General features: G+C 40.4%; 2 protein-coding genes across 5 annotated transcripts in view; one reads left to right on the forward strand and one right to left on the reverse strand.

The window, feature by feature from the left end:
* LOC129762761 (serine-rich adhesin for platelets-like) overlaps positions 1–23,821 on the reverse strand; it is a 151,167-nt gene that overhangs the window by 53,620 nt on the left and 73,726 nt on the right. The gene's annotated exons all lie outside the window — the stretch shown is intronic.
* On the forward strand, positions 1,029–4,154 carry LOC129762762 (cartilage oligomeric matrix protein-like). The gene is made up of 5 exons (XM_055761286.1): positions 1,029–1,422; positions 1,480–2,757; positions 2,813–3,041; positions 3,101–3,609; positions 3,664–4,154. Exons 1-5 carry the CDS (start codon positions 1,104–1,106, stop codon positions 3,753–3,755), a joined length of 2,427 nt encoding a protein of 808 aa, XP_055617261.1. The 5' UTR covers positions 1,029–1,103; the 3' UTR covers positions 3,756–4,154.

The raw sequence follows: 23,821 nt of genomic DNA on the forward strand, positions 1-23,821 counted from the left end.
GTCGCTCTTCCGCCACACTTGAAGTCGTCTTTTCTTGTTAAACAGCTCGAATTTACACTCGCCCGATCAAATAACGCGCTTTCAAAACTCCAGCGGCTTGTTGACATGGTCCCTCGCAAACTGGGATCTTTTTTTTGTTGGTGTTGCTGATCATCGATCGCTTTTTGGCGAAGTAACTCCTGAGGTACCGTTTCAAGAGTGTGTAGAATGGTTCGATTGGAAAGATCCAGATCCAAACTTTTTTGAATCATCCGAATGGTCGTTCGTGGGTTTTTCATTACTTCTCAGATGATTTGCTTGTCCATTATTGCATCAGTCTTCCCGATCGATCAGCCACGTTGCCGAGCATCTGATGCTTCAGAAAGACCAGATGGACCGCACCACTTCTCAGCAACGTTTCGTTGAGACACTTTACGCTGCAGGCCAGACACAATCAAATTTCGGACCTGTATTGAGATTTACTTTCCATACATTTTTCGGAAGCTTCCTCAGCGACAAAAACCCGCTACTACGCACGTAAAGTTGACTAAACAGCTACAAAAATTATGTCCGTGTCAGATGTAAATAGTCAGCTGTCAAAACCAAGGGGTACATCGATGGAGAAAACACGATAAAACAAATTTACGCAATTGATTTTTTTTGTATCATACCGTAAAAGTAGTCATTTATGAACAGAAGTTTTTTTTTGTTCTTCTAAGAAATAAATCAACGATACTGAAATAGTCTACTAATTGCCTACTTTTACGTAGTATCGACTGGAATATCGAAAAGTTTGAAAGAACTTTCAAAATAATTCGATGGTGGTGGATTATTTTTGCGCCCATCAATAGATATTCAATGCAGTTGAAATAGACTGTTAGGGAGTGCCCAAATGAATTGATGCAAATATCTCAAAAAAAAAACGCTCTAAATTGGATAGTTTTAGTGATGCAACCGATTTTCCGTTTTTTAATTTGTATCCTCGATATGTTCCCGAAAGCCGTAATCCTACATAAAAAAATACAGATTCACGTCCTTCTTAGATTTTTTTAGTCGATTCGTGGATTGAAATATCAAAGCAAAAAGAGGCGTTCCACGTTGCTTTTAGCTCTATATTATCTACTATGTTATTCCCTATTGAATCGATAAACAGATCTGTCTTAAATTTCAAACACCAACATTTTACCAGAGGCTCCCATCGTATCATCGTTACGCAGTTGCAATTTGGCATCGCTGCAAAAATGATTTGCAAAACTGTGTTCTCATCACTGTTAATTCTAATCCCGATTATTCTCGCCAACGGTGATGAATTGCGCCGCTACGGAGATGATCGTGATTGGTACCTCGATAATCTATTTGTGCCGAATAGGAACCCGACGTTGCCACCTACTCGTAACTCACACCACGGGATGGACGCCCCAATGTATGAGTACGATTGTGATGGTAAGATGGCCACTCAAATTCGAAATGCGCAACATAATTATATTCTTCCACTGAAAGCACATTTCGATCTGATCTGGAACGAGTTGGCGTTTCTTCGCAGTCTCCTGGACAAGTGTGAGGACTGCACCCGGAATCAATCCTTCCCGATGCCAGATACGGACTTTTGCTATGATGGGCTTTGCTACACTGGTGTTCCCTGTCGGGTTGTCAACAACATTCCCTATTGCGACTTGTGCCCAATTGGATATGACGGTGATGGACGCTCGTGTTCTCGACGGAATCCCTGTGTGAAGCATCCCTGCTTCGAAGGCGTCGACTGTGAGTTGAGTGATGATTTTCCGTACTACCGATGTGGTGCGTGTCCTTCGGGATACCAGGGTGATGGTTATAATTGTAGCCGGTTCGATTCCTGTGGGACTCGGCCGTGCTTCGAAGGTGTTAGCTGTCGATGGGTGGAGAAACAACCCCATTATGAGTGCGGAGCGTGTCCGCAAGGTTACGAAGGGAACGGCCGGTGGTGTAGCAGGAACGCATGTTTGGCTAAACCCTGCTATGCAGGGGTCAAGTGTCACAAGAAACTTTCGGCACCGTTCTTCTTCTGTGGAGAGTGCCCAGTGGGGAGGGCAGGAAACGGAATACTGTGTGGCGTAGACAGTGATTCGGATGGGTATCCGGATGATAGTTTAAATTGCAGGGAGCCTCAGTGTGCGAAGGATAACTGTTGGCGTGTGCCGAATTCGGGACAGGAGGATAGCAATGGTGATGGGATGGGGGATGCCTGCCAGAACGATGTAGACTCCGATGGAAGACACAACGAACACGACAATTGTCCACATGTGGTGAATCCTGGACAGGAGGACAACGATGACGATAAAATTGGTGATGCGTGCGATAACTGTGTTAGAGTTAGCAACATTGAACAGTTGGATTTAGACGGGGATGGAATGGGAGATTCCTGCGATGCAGATATTGATGGCGATGGGTTGGACAATGGACAAGACAATTGCAAGTTGATATATAATGCGGATCAGAGCGATGGGGATCAGGATGGTACGGGGGATGCTTGTGACAATTGTCCGACTCGTTGGAATTCGGACCAAAGGGATTCCGATGGAGATGGGGTGGGTGATGTATGTGATACGGAGCAAGACGTAGATGCAGATGGAATTCAGGACGATCGGGATAACTGTAAAAATACGGCAAACGCCGACCAGCTGGATAGCGATAACGATAGCATAGGCGATGCTTGTGACGATGATAAGGATAATGATGGGGTTCGTAACGATGTAGACAATTGTATGCTTATTCCGAACACGGATCAAACTGATGTCAATTGTAAGTGCCCTTCGTATCACTTAGTACACACACTTGTTACTAGCACTAATTTCAGTGAATGGCTTTGGCGACTTATGCGAAGACGATTTCGATGGAGACAGTGTTGTGGACTGGAAGGACAACTGTCCTCGCAATGGTAGGATTAAACAAGCCGACTTCAGAAACTACACAACGGTGGCTCTCGATCCGCAAGGAAACAGTCAAGAAGATCCCCACTGGGAGATACGAAATCGCGGAGCGGAAATCTTCCAAAAATTCAACAGTGACCCAGGACTGGCGATTGGGTAATGCACCAACCCCCTTTCTTATTGAGAATCTTGTTGATGAACGCATAAAATTTCAGACGCGACCGCTTGGAAGGAGTTGATTTTGAAGGTACTTTCTACGTGGCAGACAATTCGGATGACGATTTCGTAGGTTTCGTGTTCGGGTACGTCAACAATCGCAAATTCTATTTCGTATCGTGGAAGCAAGACGACCAAACGTACTGGGAGCATTACCCATTTACGGCTAGTGCTACCTCGGGAATTCTGCTCAAGTTGGTGAACAGCCGAACAGGTCCGGGGGAAACGATGCGGAATAGTTTATGGCACGATGGTAGTGTTCCTGGCCAAACAAAGCTTCTGTGGCAGGATTCGTGGAAAAGAGGCTGGCAACCAAAGATTTCCTATCGATGGAAATTGTTGCATCGTCCTGCGATTGGATTGATTCGATTCAGACTATACAGAGGGGAAAAAGTGGAAGCGGACTCCGGAAATATCTTCAATGGCAACATCAAAGGCGGTCGACTGGGCGTCTATTGCTTCTCGCAAGAGTTGATAACCTGGTCGAACTTAGTTTACCGTTGTTCCGGTGAGTGTTTGACGTCGTAGCGAACGAGTGAGATTATTTTGGATTTCTTTTCAGAAACAATACCGCGTAACATTTTCAATGAAGTTCGCACACATTTGACACAAGAAAAAATAGATGACCTGGCAGTGGCTTACGAGAATTGGTAATTCAGACAGGTTTTTGAGGGGTTAAGCCGAAATGCAATTTTATATTTAATACCATGATGAGTTCTCGGAAATTCGCCCAGGGTTACAAATCAGTATCCAATCAAATAAAGAAAACAGAAATATCGCAATTTCATAATCATTCACATGTACAAACAATTGAATCGTGTAAAGCCCCCGTCTATGGCCAGATCATAACGAAACTCTACGAGCATCTATCAAAATAAATCGTAATCCATATTTGCCGTTCATTCCATGGAAGTTACGTTCGCTAACAGATGATGACTTAAGAACCTCGCTCTATTCCAATACATTTTTAGCACTAGGATAGTCCAAGTGACGAATTATGAATTACATAAATGGTATACGACTCCCCATAGGAAATTATATGAGCAATACGAACTATTCCGAACGTTATTGTATTATGTTGTAGTTGCTGTTCACATGATATCACGTCTAAGTTCATGTATTCATTTTCTAAAACGAAACATGAAAAGCAACTCTCAGTCGATTCACTTCGAGTGGGACTAGTTCGGCATTCGCCGTCAACATGACTAGCTCATCTTCGCTCTTAACGATCGTCAGTTCGTTTCTAATCAATTCAATTCTAGCAAATGATTATTCTAACTGTCGTGACGAATGAATACAAATCTGAATCTTCATTCAACCTGACTTCAATCCACCGCTACTACTCCACTCTGATGTATACCTCGTTGCCCGCGTACACAATCTTATTTTAACGTCGATATAAAGTGAAACGAAAAATTGAATTCTGATGCAAAAAAGTAGTTACACCATTAATGAGCGGCTCCATTGTTTACCCACCGTGAACTAAAACATCGATATATGCATACATGATACATGAGAGAGAGAGAGAGAGAGAGAGAGAGAGAGAGAGAAGCGAATGCAGTGAAGCCCGAATAACTGTTAATTCATGTTGGCAGAGAAACCGCTGGAAGAAGCAAAAACTCATTTCCAACTGAATGCGAAGGCCGATAGCTTCATAGTCCTTTGACTATCCTAAGCCGGGTTCTGGCAACCCTATCCCATCCAATGCAAATTGAGCGTAGGCAGTATAAAACAGGGCTCGCGCTTAGGGGACTCACGTATTGTTTAATGTTTGGAGTCATATATGTTAATATTTGATTACGATTTTCCATGCTGGGTAATAAAAGGCGGCCATCTTAGCAATCCCTTGATCCTAAGTTGAATCAAGACGGGTCTATGTTACTAGGTAAGGCCGTTTCGTCATTATGTTGGTTGGGGGAGCGGTATATGAAAACAGTACGGAAGAAAGTAGAAGGGGAATTATTTGCTTGAAGCGTGAAAGAGACAGACTGATCACGAGCGAGCTTGGGTACAAGCGTATTGTGCTTTTTTTCACAAACAAAACACAGTAGACTTCCAAGATGGCTGAAGAGTGGGTTTAGCAAGTTGGCCCACCTTAGGATATACTTCTAGGCGCTTTGAGTTGAATATGACTTCGCTGAGCCCTGCTGACAACACTACAAAGCTTCACATAAAGGCTATACCGAGGCGTATTTTCAAATAATCAACCGTTCTGACAGTGTAACAGATCATTAAATGATTTTATTCAGCATTAACTGAGGAAAACTGCTAGTGGTTTTATCAGTAGTTTAAAAAGTCATTATGAGAAGCACATTACATCGAAACGAAGATATTTGTGTTTACATTCAATTGTCACTCCTTCCGCGTGGAAATGAAGTAAGTTTTTTTTATCAAACAAAATGAAAAACGATCCTTTCGAAAAAGTCACAGGAGGGTTGTGTCCAAGACACGACCGCATAGTTGACGTAGGATTCCGTTAGGCTATCTGCTGCATGCTGATTTTGGATATGTTTGAAGAATTAAATTGTTAAAATCTTCGATAATGATTTGGGTCCGTTTTGTCTGGTTGTTAGGTATTGTTTGTTCATTCCATCAGTGTCCATAACCGAGTGATAATGATAGAAGGATGGTGATTAGTCATTAGATGGTGCGTATCGCGTACCAAAGCCGCCCTATGTTATGTATGGATTAAATAAAGAAAAAAAAGTTTATCAATGTAATCTATCTATCTATATATATATATATAAATGGATTTCTGTCTGTCTGTCTGTCTGTCTGTCTGTCTGATTCTTATGGACTCGGAAACTACTGAGCCGATCGACATAAAAATTGGTATGTGAGGGTTTTTGGGGCCGGGGAAGGTTTTCGTGATAGTTTGAGACCCCTCCTCCCTCTCTAAGGGGGGGCTGCCATACAAATGAAACACAAATTTCTACATTACTCGAGAATTGAACAAGCAAATGTAATCAAATTAGGCATATGGAGGTTTTAAGGTGCCATAAATGTTTCTATGGTGGCACTCCACGCCCCTCTCTAAGGAGGGTTGCCATACAAATGAAACACAAATTTCTACATTACTCGAGAATTAATCAAGCAAATGTAACCAAATTAGACATCTGAAGGTTTTAGGGAGCAACAAATGTTTCTATGGTGGTTAGACACTCCACCCCGTCTCTAAAGAGTGGCTGTCATACAAATGACACACAAATTTCTGCATTACTAGAGAATTAATCAAGCAAATGAAACGAAATTTTGTGGTTAGACACTCCATCCCTCTCTCTAAAGGGAGCTGCCATACATATGAAACACAAATTTCTACGTAACTCGAAAACTAATCAAGCAAATGGAGCCAAGTTTGGCACGTGAAGATTTTAGGGGGCACGAAACGTTTGCTCTATGGTGAATAGACACTCCTCCCCCTCTCTAAGGGGAGAAGAGGGAAGGGGTCTGTCTTTATTCTATCATATTTTCTGTATCAAACATTTATTTCATGTAACGGAGAAACATGTTATTTGCATGTGGTTGATCTTGAACGAGAGTTGTGTCTGAAAATAATCTGATATTATAATGATGAGTTTTGGTAGAAGTAGTAGGATTTTTTTAGTAAAAGGTAAATTCAACGGGGTCGATTAGAAGATCAATCAAGGAACAGTTCTGCGGTTGGACTCATGAACTTGCGCTTAGTAATAAAATTTAGTAACAAAATTTCTCACCAGAAAAAAAGTGTTGCTTTAGTATAGAGAAAATATATTTGAAATGAAAAAGGTAATTTCATTTATATATTTTTTATTTTCTGAGTGTTTATTCAACCCATTCCCTGTTCGCTTTAAACCCAACGGAACCCGATGCTACATGCCTCAAAGCGAATTTCAATTGGGCTAACAGCACCCAATACGATATGTAGAGCATATGTGAAATCACTTTTCCGTATATTCCTTCATTTTTCCAAATTTTGCTCGTCGCATGAACTTTCCTTGAGAAAAAATCGTTTCATATTTCAAGTGATTTTAACACAATAGCTACCATATACAATTTTACACTTACAGTTGTGTTAAAAGTTTTACAACACATGATCATTGATATGAAATTTCAGGAAGCAACCAACATAAAAGTTCCAAATTTAAATTTTATTTATATTCCATCAAGCATAAGTTCTATTCAGCTCATTGAAATATCATTCTTCAATCAACCCATCGAAAGATTCTTATTGGAACGCTCGATTTTCGATTTTAAATTTGTACCCCAATATGTTCCCGATAGACGTAATCCTACGTCAAAACCACTCCTAATTATTGGTGCATACTCATAGGCGTTATAAAGACCATATCGTTGAAAAAAGGCCCTACGTACGAATGAGTAAAAAATCCAAAAATTCTCTGCCGATGGATCGCAGAGATCTTGGCATGAATCCTTAACTCTCTCATCGGGACATCGGAAAAAAAAACTCGGAATCGTGCAGTCAACGGCGAGTCGTGTAACTCAACGTTACTACGAAACTCTGAGCATCGAACGGAAGGAGAAACGCAATCAGAATGGATGTTCTATTTTTTGAACTTTTGAACTTTTTGACTTTTTTGAAGGATCACAAGCGTGTCGTGAGACCGTTGAGGTGGTATCCCAGGGCTTCCGTCAGGGATGTGGCCAACAAGTCTTACGTACAAAGGGCAGACGGCTCCAAATCGTGGCGAACGGTAGAACACGGTGGGAAAGTCACGATCGCGGAAACTTTACACCCAGATGCTTACAAAGCCTGTTTGTCTCATTATGGACACTACACTACACGGCACTACACGAAGGACGTGCTAGAGTGGTAATAATGTAGAATGTAGAACAAATGAAGAAAGCATGAGTTAATATGCAAAAAACTGTTGGTTTTGAGGCCGTGCAGAATCTTATGACTGAGGTTAAGGCCAAGGTTCGCGCATTCGGATATAAAGGCGTAATGAATTAAAAAATGATGCCAAAACTAACTTTAATTGTTTCTTTTCACTCCCTGAAAATTTGGTGATAATCTGATAAAAACTCGAATTTTGAGAATTAATTTTGTGTGTGCGAATTTCAAGCGGTACACCCTTTATGCATGCCACAGCAGTCTCTGAAGTTAAATGTTTCTCAGGAGACATTTCATGAATTCAGGTTGATGTTTCTCAAGAGACAATTCATGAATTCAGGTTGATCAAAAGTCCTAACATTATCAGGTATATAAATAGAATAATATCAGGATTCGACAACAAACTGACAATCAACGGTTCTAACTGTCCATGTCATTCACATCATAATGCATTATTGGCAACATTGCCTTGTTTTGACGTTTAGCAAAGGATTACAACTCAAAACAAAACAAGTTTCACTCTGTAGAAAAGGATTTGAAGAGCTTTGATCTTTGTGCCTGGAAAGTACGATTTGCAGTCAGTATCCATTTTTTCCGCAATTCAAAGAAAACTGCTGCAAAATTGTATCGAATCCTTGTCGAAGCTTACGCTGAACTTGCTCTTGGAAAATCGCAGTGCGAAGGAAACAATCATACGCAACAATGACACGCTGATTGAGTAAACCAAGACAAAATGATAAAATGATAAAATGATGTAATGGCCCAAGGAGGCAATTTCACACGGTTGAATGTCAAAGGAAAATTTTAATAGATCGAAAAATGAGTCCCACACGAGCTGAACGATGGTTGTGCTCCCGTGGCCGAGTGGTTAGCGTCATAACTAACATGCCGGGTGTTCGGGTTCGATTCCCGTTCTGGTTAGGGAAATTTTTCGTCAAAGAAATTTCCTCCGACATGCACTGTGATCACGCGTATTCTAGAGCTTGCCACTCAGAATGCATTCAAGGCGTGTTATTTGGCATAGAAATCTCAACTAAGTACTAATAAAAATGACGCAATTAATACTACGTTGAGACGGCGAAGTTCCTCTAGGAACGTTAGTGCCATTGAAGAAGAAGAAGAAGACGAGCTGAACGAAAGATAGCAGAACAAAAAAAAATTATTACTCCTTCGAATAGTGACTATCAACAGTAGACTTATTTCGGGAATCCCATGTGTCAAAGATCATGGATAGGTCTAGTAGAACCATCAACATCGATTGCACGGCCAAATCGCTATAGACGAAACACAATGATTTGTGATTTGGTGTTCTACTGTGAGCTTCTCAAACGTGGCAAACCATTGAAACAGGGCGCTACGGACAACACATGATCAATTTAAATCGAACTTGGATGAAAAATGACCAGAGCACCGAAAACGGCAACATAAGGGGATTTTTTTTGCATAATAATGCTCCCTGACACACTGTAAATGGGTCAAGGAAACGATTCAGTCCTTTGGTTGAGAAAAGACACGCACTTGGCGAGCAGCGTACAATTCGTACGAAAATGTGTAAAAAAAAACTTGATGAATGGTTTGCTTCTAACGAGGAACAATTTTTATTGTTTGACGTGACGAGCTGGGAAGAATGTATAGCTATCGATGAAAAATATTTTGAATAATGTATTCTCTCAACAAAAACTGATTTCATATTTGTACACCTGGTAGAAGGATAAAAATGTGAATGCATCTAATTTTAGATATCTCACATATCACAAGGCTAAAACTCGTATGAATCAGCAGTGGTATAAGATAGGCTTACAGAACTTCCATGACCATGATTCAATGGATATTGACGAGATTCGTGAAGTTTAATGCTCCAAAAGACACTGTACGATTTTTCTGAACAGAATTAGTGATAGATAAATCCAACTTGAAATGCTAAATGATGTATTAAATTGTTGGAGATAAACAAGCGAATGTTATCTGTTTTGATATAATTTAGAATTTTTATTCAACGCGCATGGGATGAGATATCAATAAAACTCGTTTGTGTCGCCGATCACGGATCTGAAGAACGTTTGATGCTGATACAGAAGTTGGATGGAGATTTGTTGTTGTATAACTCTAATACAACTACTAACTACTTCTAATGAAATGTATCCACAAGCACGAATATGTTAGTTTCGATTTGTATAAAAACGTATTGGACATGATTTGGCTAAGAGAGAAATTCAAAGCAAAAGTTGAATAACTCGCAAAGGGTTCTATTCGGGGAGCTCTAATTTAAACTTTCAACTGAGTACGACAAAACAAGCACGAATATTGTTTTGAAAATATGTACTAAGAGCCATAATAATGGCAGAAATTTAGTGCAAACTTAAACATTTATTTCAAATTGCAAATTGCAATTGTGATGGGAAAAACAACGTATTCTGTTTAGCATTTACTGTCTTCAATCTTCTGATTTGAACTGTCCAGCTTCTCATGATATTATAACTTTGTTTTAGTATACCTTAAGGCGTTTTGAATTCTGTTCTTGTACGCAAGCATAATTTTTTGTTTAACCCTTTACAACGCCGTGGCAAATATATTGACATGTGTCTTTTCAATTAGTTGAAAGTTCTATAAATATTATCATTCAACTACATATTCGATCAATTTCAAAGATATCTAGTCAATATGTGCACAGAATAACATATTTATGATGGATAAGAATGGGTCGTGTTGGTATAATGATAATGCGAGAAGAACAAAAGTTCAAAATCTCATTGGCAATTTTTGTTTCTGATTAAAATGCGTTTCTTTGGAACTAATGTCCTGCATTCTATAAAAAAAAAGTTCTTATCTCACTCGACAAGAATCCCATACTTCTTGCAACAGTTTAGTATAATTTTAGTTCCCGCATGTGTAAAATGCATCGTTTTTTTCTGTGCACATCTGAACCCACTGACACCAAATCATATTCAGAAGGGGGAACTGCGTTGGGATTATCCGCTCCGCCTAATTGTGGTGGGCCATTGGTATGAGTTCAACAAATTCACAGTTTAAAAGCAATTGATTTTACTCGCTTGTAGACGCCGCTGTAGGACTTCATGAAGAATAATAACTAACAGCCTTCCCAGTAGTCACCAACAATAAATATGCCATTAAAATATCAAAATAATAGCTACAGGTAGGCTCAACAGGTACGTGTTTCTTCGGCGAAGCTTCAGAAAAAAGACAGAGGAATGAACAAAAAAAATCTAAACTGTCTGTCACTCGGTTTGTGTTTCATTTCGTATTCCTTGGGAACGACTGTCTTTATTATGAATGGTTTACGTGTGCGGGACAAAGCAAAGACGACGAATAGTTTGTTTGGGATGTTACCCATTCAAAACAAAACCCGAAGAGGTTCAGGAAAGGTCATCGAAAAAGGGAACAAATTAGTCACCTGTGACGAATTTACAGACGAATGGTAATTGCATTTCACGGAAGGTATTCTAAGCGACACGTACTGCTTTCGAACAATTAAAGACCAATTATCTAATTTCCTGTTGAAAAGTTTATTCACATTTTATCGTTCTTTTCAAAACAACAAAATTGCCAATGGTTTGGAATGTATTTTGTTTGCATGAATTATTTTTAGTCTAGGATATTTAACGTTGGAGCATAATTATACACCTCACCAAGAAGAAATTCCCAAAAGTACCGTTCATGGTACATCTTCCATCTTTCGCTTTCGTTGTCTCTTCGCTGTCCGGCGGAATGCTTCTTTCCTAGTAATTCCCCATCATAATTCCGAATTCTTTCGCGCCTTTCTCGCTTTTCCTATCTTCTGCTCCCACGTAGTTCTAATTTTCACATCAGCCGTCAGTCTTTTGTTTTTCCTCCTTTTTTAGGGCTTTAGTTCGTTGCAAAAATGCCTCAGCAACACGCTAATTCGCGCACTCGGCAAAGCGGAGGCGTTTGGAACAAAACGAGTAATGTTTTCGTTCAGCGTTTTGGAACCCCCATCGGATCGGTTGTGGGGAACTTTCTGTAGCTATGTGCACAGCGCTAAATGCATATGTCTAGCGGCGCATCAAGCGCAACATAAAAACCTCTTACCTACTGAGAAAGAGAGGCTCAAGAATGCGAATGAAGGAATCATACACATGAAATCAACATTCATTAATTTGGAATTCTTCATCTGCTGTTAGTTAATGATGATGGTGGGTTATAACCGTCCAGCTCTATTGGATCGTGTAATAAAGCTACTGGAATTAGCGTTAGCATGAGTTCAACTACATTATGTTTACGGTACAAGGGAACTTTGCATACCGTCAGATTTACTCATATTGTACATTTTCATATATTGGTAGTATTACTTAGGGGTAAAAGTAGATTCAGCTAATGAATTATTGTAAGAGGCCACTAAATTATGCAAATTATGTATTCTCTGCCAATCGTACCGTTCGCCGTTTGAGGCCATGGATCCCAGTTTTGGATACTCATTTCGGAAATAAAGTTTATCCCAGTGAGCACACCCACCCATTAGACTGATGGCAAAATCTGGTCTGTGATGCGGGTGGGACAAAATTCCTCATTCACTATTTTTAAAAATATGTTCAATTTAACAAGTATAATGACCATAATGACATGAAGTCGAGCGTTGTTTTGCTAGAATATTACTGTCTCAAATCTCTTCGCATTATTATGATCGTTTTTCAGTCAATACTCGCTTTGAAGAAATCAACTACTCCCCCGTGATTATTTGGTCCCGTATCAGCAGCTCCCATAATAAATGAGACGACTTTAATCCTACTAAATACGAATTGTTCTAATGAGCTCTCGTGATGAATCATTAATTGCGTCCTGATGAACACTATTGAAAACGATGCAAAATAACTTCTTTTTATGGTATTCATGAAATACTTTAGACATTCTAAATCGCCTTTAGACGTCTCATTGTATCAGTAAATAAGCGCCCAGTTACCTTTCTTTGGAAAAAGCTTAACGACTTTTGACGGTACTTACATAACAATCACTTACTCACTTTTGATAACTTCATGAAGAGTATGTATTTTTAGAGAGTAATCTAGCAATTGTAATTTTTCCCCCTATACATACACTAAATGCATGGAAAAAATCGACCCTAAAATTTCAAAAAGTTATACCATACAAAATGTTCACCACCTCGAAAAAACACCCTATGCAAAATTTCAGCTCAATCGGACTTAAGGGAGCGTGGCGCAAAGCGGTCAAAGTTGCGAAATGTTGATTTGCACGATAATATACCCAATGCAAAATATTAGCTCAATTAAACTTCATTTACTAATGTCTCACACATTGAAATTTGAGTTTTTTTGAAATCCGAAAAATCGCTGGAAATCGGGGTTTTCAAAAAAAAATTGGTGCCAAATGTCTTAAAATTGCATGACGAGTCGAGATTTACAGTTATCTCAAAAAAAAAAATTTCGTCAAAATTCGAGTTTTCAGATTGAAAAACAAGTGCAAGTGTAAGAAAATGTTTTTTTTTACAAAAACTTGTTTTCGAGATGACAGTAAATATCGACGTTTCGTGCAATTATAAGACATTTGGCATCAACAATTTTTTGAAAACCCCGATTTCCGGTGATTTTTCGGTTTTCTAAACACTTAAATTTTATCGTCTGTGTGTTCGATTGAGCTAATATTTTGCATTGGGTGTATTATCGTGCAAATCAACATTTCGCAGCAAGTTCCGAATGAAAAATCGAGATAAATATTCTTATTGGCACCCGAAACCATACGTTCGCTTAGTATTCTGAAAAAGGCAGAGTTCCAGAGTGTCGATTTTTGACGATTTATTTTTCGAGATGACAGTAGATTTCGACGTTTCATGCAATTTTAAGACATTTGGCATCAACATTTTTTTTTAAACTCCAAGGGCCTCCCCCTGGTTTTTCGATTTTCAGAAAACTCAAACTTTGACTGCTTTGCGCAGCTTGGGCTTGAGCTTGAGCTTGGTACAATTCGTAGTTGCTTTCCGTGATTGACCTGAACCAGCGAAATTGCACGCTTGGGATTAGCAAATCAATCTCATTGTGCATGTTTCAGTGATTCGAGCTTTCAATAGTCAATAACGACAATGGCCACGTCCTTGCAGTCACCAGGGGAAGGGAAGGAATGTTAGGATGATATTCGTCGCCCGAAGGCCAGACGCGTCGCCTCTATAGCGTGGTTCGCTAGCGACTACCATGGAAGGAAAAAAATGTTAGTGGGAATGGGTGAGAAGAATCAAGATTCACTGTGGTAAGTGATGTGATTCTGAAAACGCGAATTATCGACGAAACGAAATTCTGGAGATCTTACGTGTCCAACACGCGACAGAGATTATTTTCAATCTGTAAAATTGATTGAACCCGCTACACATTATAGTATATCACGCATTCTTTTTATCGATTTTCAATTCCTAGAATAAATTCATTAAATCATCGAGCGTACTCTTTATCCAACTCCAATCGCGACCCCAAGGAGATATATTCAGGAAACCTGATAAGGAATCGTCAGAATTTTCTAAAATTTATTTCATATTTCTTATGATTGCATGAAATGATAATAATAAAATACATGAATTCTGGAAAAATATTCTACACTATAGATCTCTTTCATGCTGCATTTTGCACTGCATTTAATTAAACTTGAATACACAAAGAAATCGGAAGAACACAAGGAACTTCCACACTCTCAAACGAGAGGTCAATTTTCTCTTCCTACTCAAAATTGCTCTGCTTTACTTTTTAGAATTATATTCTTACAGCCTAGAACAGTGATTTTCAACCGGTGGAGAATTCCCCCCTAGTGGGGAATTTGGTCATTAAAAGGGGGGAATTGTGCAAGGGAGTATTGCACATTTATTTCGCTTTGAAGATGACAATGATTAGCCAAAATGCCACAAAAAGTGTATTGGATACGCTAAAATTTGCGATCCTTGACAAAAATTTCCATATCTGAAATGTAATGTTCAATTGAACAACTTCGCAATGTTTGAAAGACTTCCGCCAGTGAATGATGATGGAACAGACGACGAAACAGTACAGAAGACCATAAAAAAGGAAATTGTACAGCATTTGTCAAGACTTTCTACAACAAGATAAACATGAAACATATTTAAAAAACGAATTTAAACATGGTTTAAAATGCCCTCCGACTGGCAGTGACGAATGTTTCGGATCAATTTCAGAACAAACTCATCGATCTACAAATGATCGATTCTTATCCTGACATGCGGAATAAGCGTTACGAGAGCTGTTGTCTTTTGCATAGAATTTATGTGAATCTGGATTTCCTACAATGCTACTGATGGCACAATACACCGTAACAGAGTGGATATCGAAGACACGAGGTGTGCTTTTCGACAACGTTCTCATGAATAACGATTTTGGCGGGAAAACTTCTGGCGCAGGGGCCATACTGATTAGCCAAACTTTATATACTTTTGTAATTTTCTCAGATATCATCGACGTCAGAACCTATCGTGGCGCTAACATCGATTCAGACCACTACATGGTGATGGCCAAACTGCGTTCTAAACTGTCAGTCGTCAACAACATAAGACACCAGCGCTCACCACGGTATCACCTACGACGACTACAAAAACTGATCGAAAGGTGGAGGCAGCACTACGATGAACACCTGAACAGCGTGCAGACAGGAGACCAAGACGGCGTTGAGGAGGACTACACCGGGGCAATGAACAACGACGACGTACCACCCCCGACGATGGGTGAAGTTAAGGAGGCCATTAATCAGCTAAAGAACCACAAAGCAGCTGGTAAGGATAGCCTCGCAGAGGAGCTCTTCAAGGGAGGTCCGAGAAAACTTGTAGAGTGTATGCACTGGTTGATAGTCAGGATCTGGGACACAGAACAGCTACCGAAGGAGTGGAAGGACGGGGTATTCTGCCCCATCTATAAAAAAGGCGACGAGTTGGATTGTGGGAACTATCGTGCCATCACAATCCTGGATGGTGCCTACAAAATTTTGTCTCAGATCCTCTTCCGCCGTCTATCGCCAATAGTAAGTGGGAGGTTATCAGGTCGGATTCATGCCAGGTTGCTCGACGACGGACCAGATTTTTACACTGCGGCAGATCCTCCAAAAATGCCGCGAGTATCAGGTCCCTACACACCACATCTTCGTCGACTTCAAGGCCTCATATGATACAATCGACCGACGACAGCTATGGAGGATCATGGATAAACACGGCTTTCCCCGAAAGCTGACAAGACTGATTCAGGCAACGATGAACGGTGTGCGGTACAGTGTGCGGATCTCAGGTGAGCTGTCGGAATCATTTGAGACTCACAGGGGACTTCGACAAGGCGATGGACTCTCCTGTCTGCTCTTCAACGTGGCGCTGGAAGGTGTTATGCGGAGAGCGGGCTTCAACATGCGGGGTACGATTTTCAACAAGTCTAGTCAGTTTATCTGCTTCGTCGACGACGTGGACATAATCGGAAGAACACATGCGACGGTAGCCGACTTGTATACCCGACTGAAACACGAAGCAGGGATGATTGGGCGTGGGATCAATGCGTCTAAGACTAAATACATGCTAGCTGGAGGGACTGATCGCAACAGAGTTCTTCTTGGTAGTAGTGTTGTGATCGACGGCGACGAGCTCGAGGTGGTGGAGGAATTCGTCTACCTTGACTCGTTGATAACAACTGACAACAACAACAGCCGTGAAATTCGAAGACGCATTGTCAATGGAAGTCGTGCCTACTATGGGCTCCGCGAGTCCTTGAGGTCCAACAAGCTCCGACCCCGTACGAAGTGTACCATGTACAAATCCCTAATTCGACCGGTTGTTCTCTATGGGCACGAAGCATGGACGATGCTTGAAGAGGACTCACAAGCGCTCGGAGTTTTCGAACGCCGAGTGCTCAGAACAATATACGGTGGTATACAGGAAAACGGAGTATGGAGAAGGAGAATGAACCACGAACTGGCGCAACTCTACGGCGAACCCAGCATCCAGAAAGTCGCCAAGGCTGGACGAGTGCGATGGGCAGGGCATGTTGCAAGATTGCCGGACAGCAGCCCTGCAAAGAAGGCGTTCGCATCTAATCCCGTAGGAACAAGAAGGAGAGGAGCCCAGCGAGCGAGGTGGTTGGACCAGGTGAAGCAGGACTTGACAAGAGTCGGTGCAGCCGGGAGTTGGAGAACTGCAGCCATGGACCGGGTTTATTGGAGAAGAGTAGTGAATCAGATCTAATCTCAATGGGATGTAGAGTCATAGTAAATAAATAAATAAATAAATAAAATAGAATCCGATAGATGGGTTTTATCTCTTTGAATGATCAATCATAATTTCCAGCTGATGAAGCCACGCCTATATGAACACAAGATCACCAAATTATGCTCAACATTGAAGATACAATGTACCAGACACACACTTTCGTTCTCCGAAAACCTATTTCGTAATTTTACTTTATGTGATCATTTTTCCATTATCTAATTTGGAAGATGGCGATGACGACCGCGGATGAATGACGAATTGTGACAATATGCATATCACAGCCTCGACTCTTGATGGATCAAGGTTTTTGGGTTTCTGGTGCACTCGGCTACGTGCGAGCTTTCAGCTGACGATAGGATTCTGAAACAATTTTTTTATGTGTTGAAATGTCAACATAGAATTTGAGCGCCAAATGAAAATAATAACACAGTTTGGAAACCCAGATATAATATTTATTTGATGACACAGTTTTCACATCAAATCGATAATTGACCCATAAGACGGGCAGAAAATTGATGATTAGCTTATGTTGAGCAATTCAGCAAACAGGTGGTTTCTGTATCGAAATAGATCGAAAATTTTTCGATATCAAGCGAAAAAAAATCTTGAAGATGATCGGAACAAATGGAGCTCTTGCCGTAATACACCATTGATGTTTTCAATACGGGAAACCGAATTAGGGATTTGTACATGGTACACTTCGTACGGGGTCGGAGCTTGTTGGACCTCAAGGACTCGCGGAGCCCATAGTAGGCACGACTTCCATTGACAATGCGTCTTCGAATTTCACGGCTGTTGTTGTTGTCAGTTGTTATCAACGAGTCAAGGTAGACGAATTCCTCCACCACCTCGAGCTCGTCGCCGTCGATCACAACACTACTACCAAGAAGAACTCTGTTGCGATCAGTCCCTCCAGCTAGCATGTATTTAGTCTTAGACGCATTGATCCCACGCCCAATCATCCCTGCTTCGTGTTTCAGTCGGGTATACAAGTCGGCTACCGTCGCATGTGTTCTTCCGATTATGTCCACGTCGTCGACGAAGCAGATAAACTGACTAGACTTGTTGAAAATCGTACCCCGCATGTTGAAGCCCGCTCTCCGCATAACACCTTCCAGCGCCACGTTGAAGAGCAGACAGGAGAGTCCATCGCCTTGTCGAAGTCCCCTGTGAGTCTCAAATGATTCCGACAGCTCACCTGAGATCCGCACACTGTACCGCACACCGTTCATCGTTGCCTGAATCAGTCTTGTCAGCTTTCGGGGAAAGCCGTGGGGTTTATTGGAGAAGAGTAGTGAATCAGATCTAATCTCAATGGGATGTAGAGTCATAGTAAATAAATAAATAAATAAATAAAATAGAATCCGATAGATGAGGTTCTTACCTATCTTCCACATTGAAAAATATTGCTGAGAATGTAGTTGCAGATAAGTTATGACCACAAGAGGGAGTCGATGTAGAGAAGTCGATGATTACACTAACACTCCTTCATTTTGAGCCCCTCAACTTGGGAGTCATTTTTATGCAACGGAACCGCGATTTTAGAGCACCGGTAGAAAGTTCTGTTTAAATTCGTTGAAAATGCAACAAGTTGATAAGTTTTTCTACGGTGTAAGATCATTTTGACGTAGCACTACGTCTTTCATTAAGGGTGCCAAATCAGAAAACAGGCCACGTTTTTATAAAATAAAGTTAACGTTAATAACTATGTTTGCTGTGAACGGATTTTAACGATTTGCATACCAGTCGAATCGGAAACTTTCTAAGATTTGTTTTATATGCTATACATTACAATCCCATAGTATGTATATGGTTTAAATTGATGAAAATTGGAAGCATTCCCAATTCCCCATACATTCGTTCAGTCCATTTGTGTGCTTTCCCGAACAGAGCTGTCAATAACGGGCAACTTATGCAGCCGCTAGAATAGAAACAACGAAGGGGGATAGCGAAAAGAGAATATTTGCGAAGTAAACTCCACCCTTGCGTAGTAAGTAAGCTGTCGCTAGCGTATAAGTATTGCACCTCCTCTGAGGAAAATTCTCAGAATCTTTCTGTGCCCGAAACAGCAAAGGTCGCTCGTTTTGTGTTTTTTGTTTCCCCTCGAACTGTGAACGCTAGCGAAAATATCACTTGAAGTGCATCTGGCATTGCAATTAACACAACCATCCAAGCCATGGCAAAGCAGGCGAAAAAAGAGAAGAGTGCAAATTATTATAGGTCGCTTCAAGCCATCAGTGTTTGGCTTTGTGTGTGTTGCTTGTTTCCGTTGCGCGAAACTTAGAACTTGTTCATTTCCTGTACATTCCATGTGCATCTGTTAGACGCGTGTTCGATGCTTGTTGAATGGCGCAGCACGGAAGATACCTCTCGTTAAATACTCAGTGCAATGCGTGCATTGATATAAAGAAACAAATTGCGACACATAACCAATTAGTGTATTGTAATCGCAAAGACAAGAAAGAATCGTTGCTTCTCGATTTGAGTCTACGAAACCACGCAAGCCATTATACCTTTACAGAGTCTCCGGAACTTTTTACTAAAGAGTTATTCATGAATTTTCGACGTATTTGTAAATTATATCCGAAATGACAAATCAACAAATTAAAAAAAAAAGATTGCATAGTCCTTTTTTTTAGGTCTATATAAAAAAAAATATATATATATATACAGTAGAACCCCGATTATCCGCGAAACAGTCGGGCTAGGCCATCGCGTATAACGAAAATCGCGAATAATGCAATAAAAGACTAAAATTGAGGTACAAAAATCCCCAGACCAGAACGGGAATCGAACCCGAACACCCGGCATGATAGTGTGAGACGCTAACCACTCGGCCACGGGTGCATATTAGTTTGTTTTCTATCAAAGGTAAATATATGTTCTTCCTCATGTAAGGATTACGTTCTCTGAAGTTTGATTCGATAGCTTGCCTAGTTTCCACGTCCTTATAAAGAGTTAAATGGTTTTATTTTGTTATTTTTATTTTTGTCCTACTTGTACTTCGAATGTTTGTATGTTTTTATGGTTGTAGCGCTGTTCCACATCAGTACAAATTTCACCCCCTTCCTGTTGACTGATTGATCTGAAATTTGGAACACCCGCTACAATATAGCGGCCTACATATTTTCTCGAAACGTCATCAACATAGAAATCACTTGACTAGCAGAACATAGTTATTGTTATTTATGAAAAAACCAAGGCACAAAAAGGTCAATTTTCTTTTTTTATGCAACTCCCGCATATAGATATCAATGATCACAATGCGAATACAACGATTTTTAATGATGTGTTGATCAGTGATACCGAGAAAATGGGAGTAGTTTCATTTTTAGAAGACACAAGTTTTCCTAGGAACGTTAGCAGCATTCAATAACATAATAAGCATGAGAGAAAACAAACCTCGAGGTTTTATATCAATTTATATAGCGTGAAAATATGATTTTTTTTGTCAAATAACGTATGAAAAAATTCTTTACTAGATTTCGATCCGGTACAACTTGTGCTATGTCTGATATGTTCATCCATTCCCGGAGAGTTATTCATATAATCTCTAATGGTAAACAAATAAAGTAATAATAGAATTGAACCCATAAAAATGCACGAAAAATTAAATCTATGTAACACAACTTAACGCAACCAACACACAACACAGTGTTATTGAAATATGATCGTGCATAGTAAATAATGATAATTGAAAACAGTACAGATGTGGCTAATAGATAATGAAATCTCCATCATTCTTAAGTGTTCAAGTAACTTAGAAACTTAAACCTCCATGAGCGGATACTTGAGGGTTTTATCTCTTTGAATGATCAATCATAATTTCCAGCTGATGAAGCCACGCCTATATGAACACAAGATCTCCAAATTATGCTCAACATTGAAGATACAATGTACCAGACACACACTTTCGTTCTCCGAAAACCTATTTCGTAATTTTACTTTATGTGATCATTTTTCCATTATCGAATTTGGAAGATGGCGATGACGACCGCGGATGAATGACGAATTGTGACAATATGCATATCACAGCCTCGACTCTTGATGGATCAAGGTTTTTGGGTTTCTGGTGCACTCGGCTACGTGCGAGCTTTCAGCTGACGATAGGATTCTGAAACAATTTTTTTATGTGTTGAAATGTCAACATAGAATTTGAGCGCCAAATGAAAATAATAACACAGTTTGGAAACCCAGATATAATATTTATTTGATGACACAGTTTTCACATCAAATCGATAATTGACCCATAAGACGGGCAGAAAATTGATGATTAGCTTATGTTGAGCAATTCAGCAAACAGGTGGTTTCTGTATCGAAATAGATCGAAAATTTTTCGATATCAAGCGAAAAAAAATCTTGAAGATGATCGGAACAAATGGAGCTCTTGCCGTAATACACCATTGATGTTTTCAATACGGGAAACCATTGGTGAACGAATTTTTTTTTCTTAATTTTCGTCCTATTTCCCAACCTACAGCGTCCAATGCAAACCACATTTGTCATTAACGCTTTGCGAATGAAACATGTATAAGGTCATAGAAACACCTTCGAGTGATATGTTGTAGTCTTCAATGCTGGTGCTACAAATAACAACACATGACTAGTTCTCAGATGTACTGAATCACTGTTTTGCTTTTGCTTAATCATCACAAGTTCATCATTCGTTGATAATATGCCCAAGAAATCATAATGATTCCTCCTTAAAATGGTATAACAAAAATACTTCCGAATTGACTTGCAATTGTTGTAAGTAAGAATGCAGATAAAAATAGCTATGATGTCACCACAGTGAGTCTCGTTGGAACACAGAAGATCAACGTTGAACAAACATGGTTCAGAATATTGAAGCACATATAAATATACACCCACGCATCCAGGTCTATAACATCCGATAAACGACAGTTGCACTCGATTGAAAACAATAACCCAATCCAAGTTGCACTCAAATGAACTTATGCTGACTCCATTTGCCGATACACATAACTAGGTATGTGAATGAACCAAACCGATGGTCGAAGAGGAACGGCCCTTCCGGCAGGCATTCGAGGCCAAGCGTCGAGCCAGACCACTATCACAACTACCAGCTGAGCCGGAGCAATGACGCATGTGTGGTGATACGGACCGAGTCTCTACGCCTCGTCCCGATTGAAACAGACGCTCCACGCTTGAAGACCTCTGCCTCTCGGTCGGCAAGGAGAAAAAACTGTGCGCGTTGTAAATATTTTTGCCCTCCACAAAGCGCAACGAAATAAACACGCCAGAAAGCACTTGTCTATAGTTATCCGGCGCAGTAACTTATCAACTCAGTGTTGGTTACGCTGAGTCCGCTGTCTTCTCCATTATTGTAATTTTATTTCACTTGACGCGTCGAGCGTGTTCGTCACGACAGTGTGCATCTTATGCCACCATAGAGTTAAAGAGCGTTCATAGAACATGAGCACAAACATTAAGCGTCAGGCATTTTACGACGAAGCCTTCCAAAGGCGACGCTGCGTTATAGCATGCGTGGGCGCATGAGTTAGTTAAAGTTCACCGACGCTTGGAATTTGAGCCGAAAGCAGGGTAATACATTGATCGTTTGATTGCCGGTTCGTGAAATGCACCAGAATGATCGCTACACGGAATACTTGATGAAATCTATACGAATACCTCATGTTGAGTTTGAAAACCGAGATCCAAAGATCACGAAATATCATAAATTTGTTTGTTTTTTTTACAATGTATTGTTTACGACAAATAATCACGAAAATCACGTCTCACTTCAATCTAGATAATATAATAGTGAATGAATTTGATGGATAGATGAAGCTGATAAAGTACAGTGCGCTTACAATAGAGTTTTTACGAATACTAATTCATTTTACATGCAAGCATTTAGCAATGATGCAATGAATAAAAAAACAAATTTCATTACGAGTGTTTCCACTCATTTACATTTTTGATTTCTTCTCCCTGGTTGTTAGACGAGGATGTCCGTTTACCATGGCCCTATACCACTGATGGGGAATCCGCGCCGTTCGAAGATGCCAACCCCTTATCGCGAAGGAGAAGGAACAAGGATCTTCGATTTGATCATAAGTTTTTGTTTAGATTTCAAAATACAAATCAGCATCTTCCAAAAAACAGAACAGTACAGCAGATCGTGAAGGGTCATCGACAAGCACATCACGAATGCTTCCGCTGATCCTGTATAAGTTCCGGGGAAAGTTTTCGTACTTCGGGCAAATACAGACGATGTGTTCGACCGAATTGCGAACCTTGCACAGGTTGCAAAGGGGATGAAGGAATCCCCTGTTGAAGTTGTAAGACATGTTGCAGTGACCGGGTCTCAGTCTGGATAGGAGTCGTTGCCCCCTCATCGCTTCGAAGTCTTCGAATCTAGTTATGGAACCTTTGATTCGCCGGAGGAACAGCATCGCTTAAACGGGCCATTTTTCCGCCCAGAAAGTTTTGAAGGTGTTGGCGATCCATAATCTGATTTCGTCGAGCGGTACTTTACGCGTTAAAAGCTGTCCAAGGTGACCGATTCCGGCAAAATGGTCGGCCGATTCATTGCCTGCTATGCCACTATGTCCGAGGACCCACATGAGGACTGTATCCGGCAACAGATACCTCCTGTTAGCTTGTATCTGTGGGTGCCTAGATATAGACGTACCAACG

This window comes from Toxorhynchites rutilus, chromosome 1 (genome assembly GCF_029784135.1).
Source record: "Toxorhynchites rutilus septentrionalis strain SRP chromosome 1, ASM2978413v1, whole genome shotgun sequence".
In the NCBI taxonomy this organism is placed as follows: domain Eukaryota; kingdom Metazoa; phylum Arthropoda; class Insecta; order Diptera; family Culicidae; genus Toxorhynchites; species Toxorhynchites rutilus.

Bases quoted from the DNA above. Each gene is read 5' to 3' on its own strand.
- LOC129762762 (XM_055761286.1), top strand. From the start codon at position 1,104: ATGTTATTCCCTATTGAATCGATAAACAGATCTGTCTTAAATTTCAAA. The intron at 2,758-2,812 runs GTAAGTGCCCTT...CACTAATTTCAG, and splicing joins GGATCAAACTGATGTCAATT to TGAATGGCTTTGGCGACTTA. The intron at 3,042-3,100 runs GTAATGCACCAA...ATAAAATTTCAG, and splicing joins GACCCAGGACTGGCGATTGG to ACGCGACCGCTTGGAAGGAG.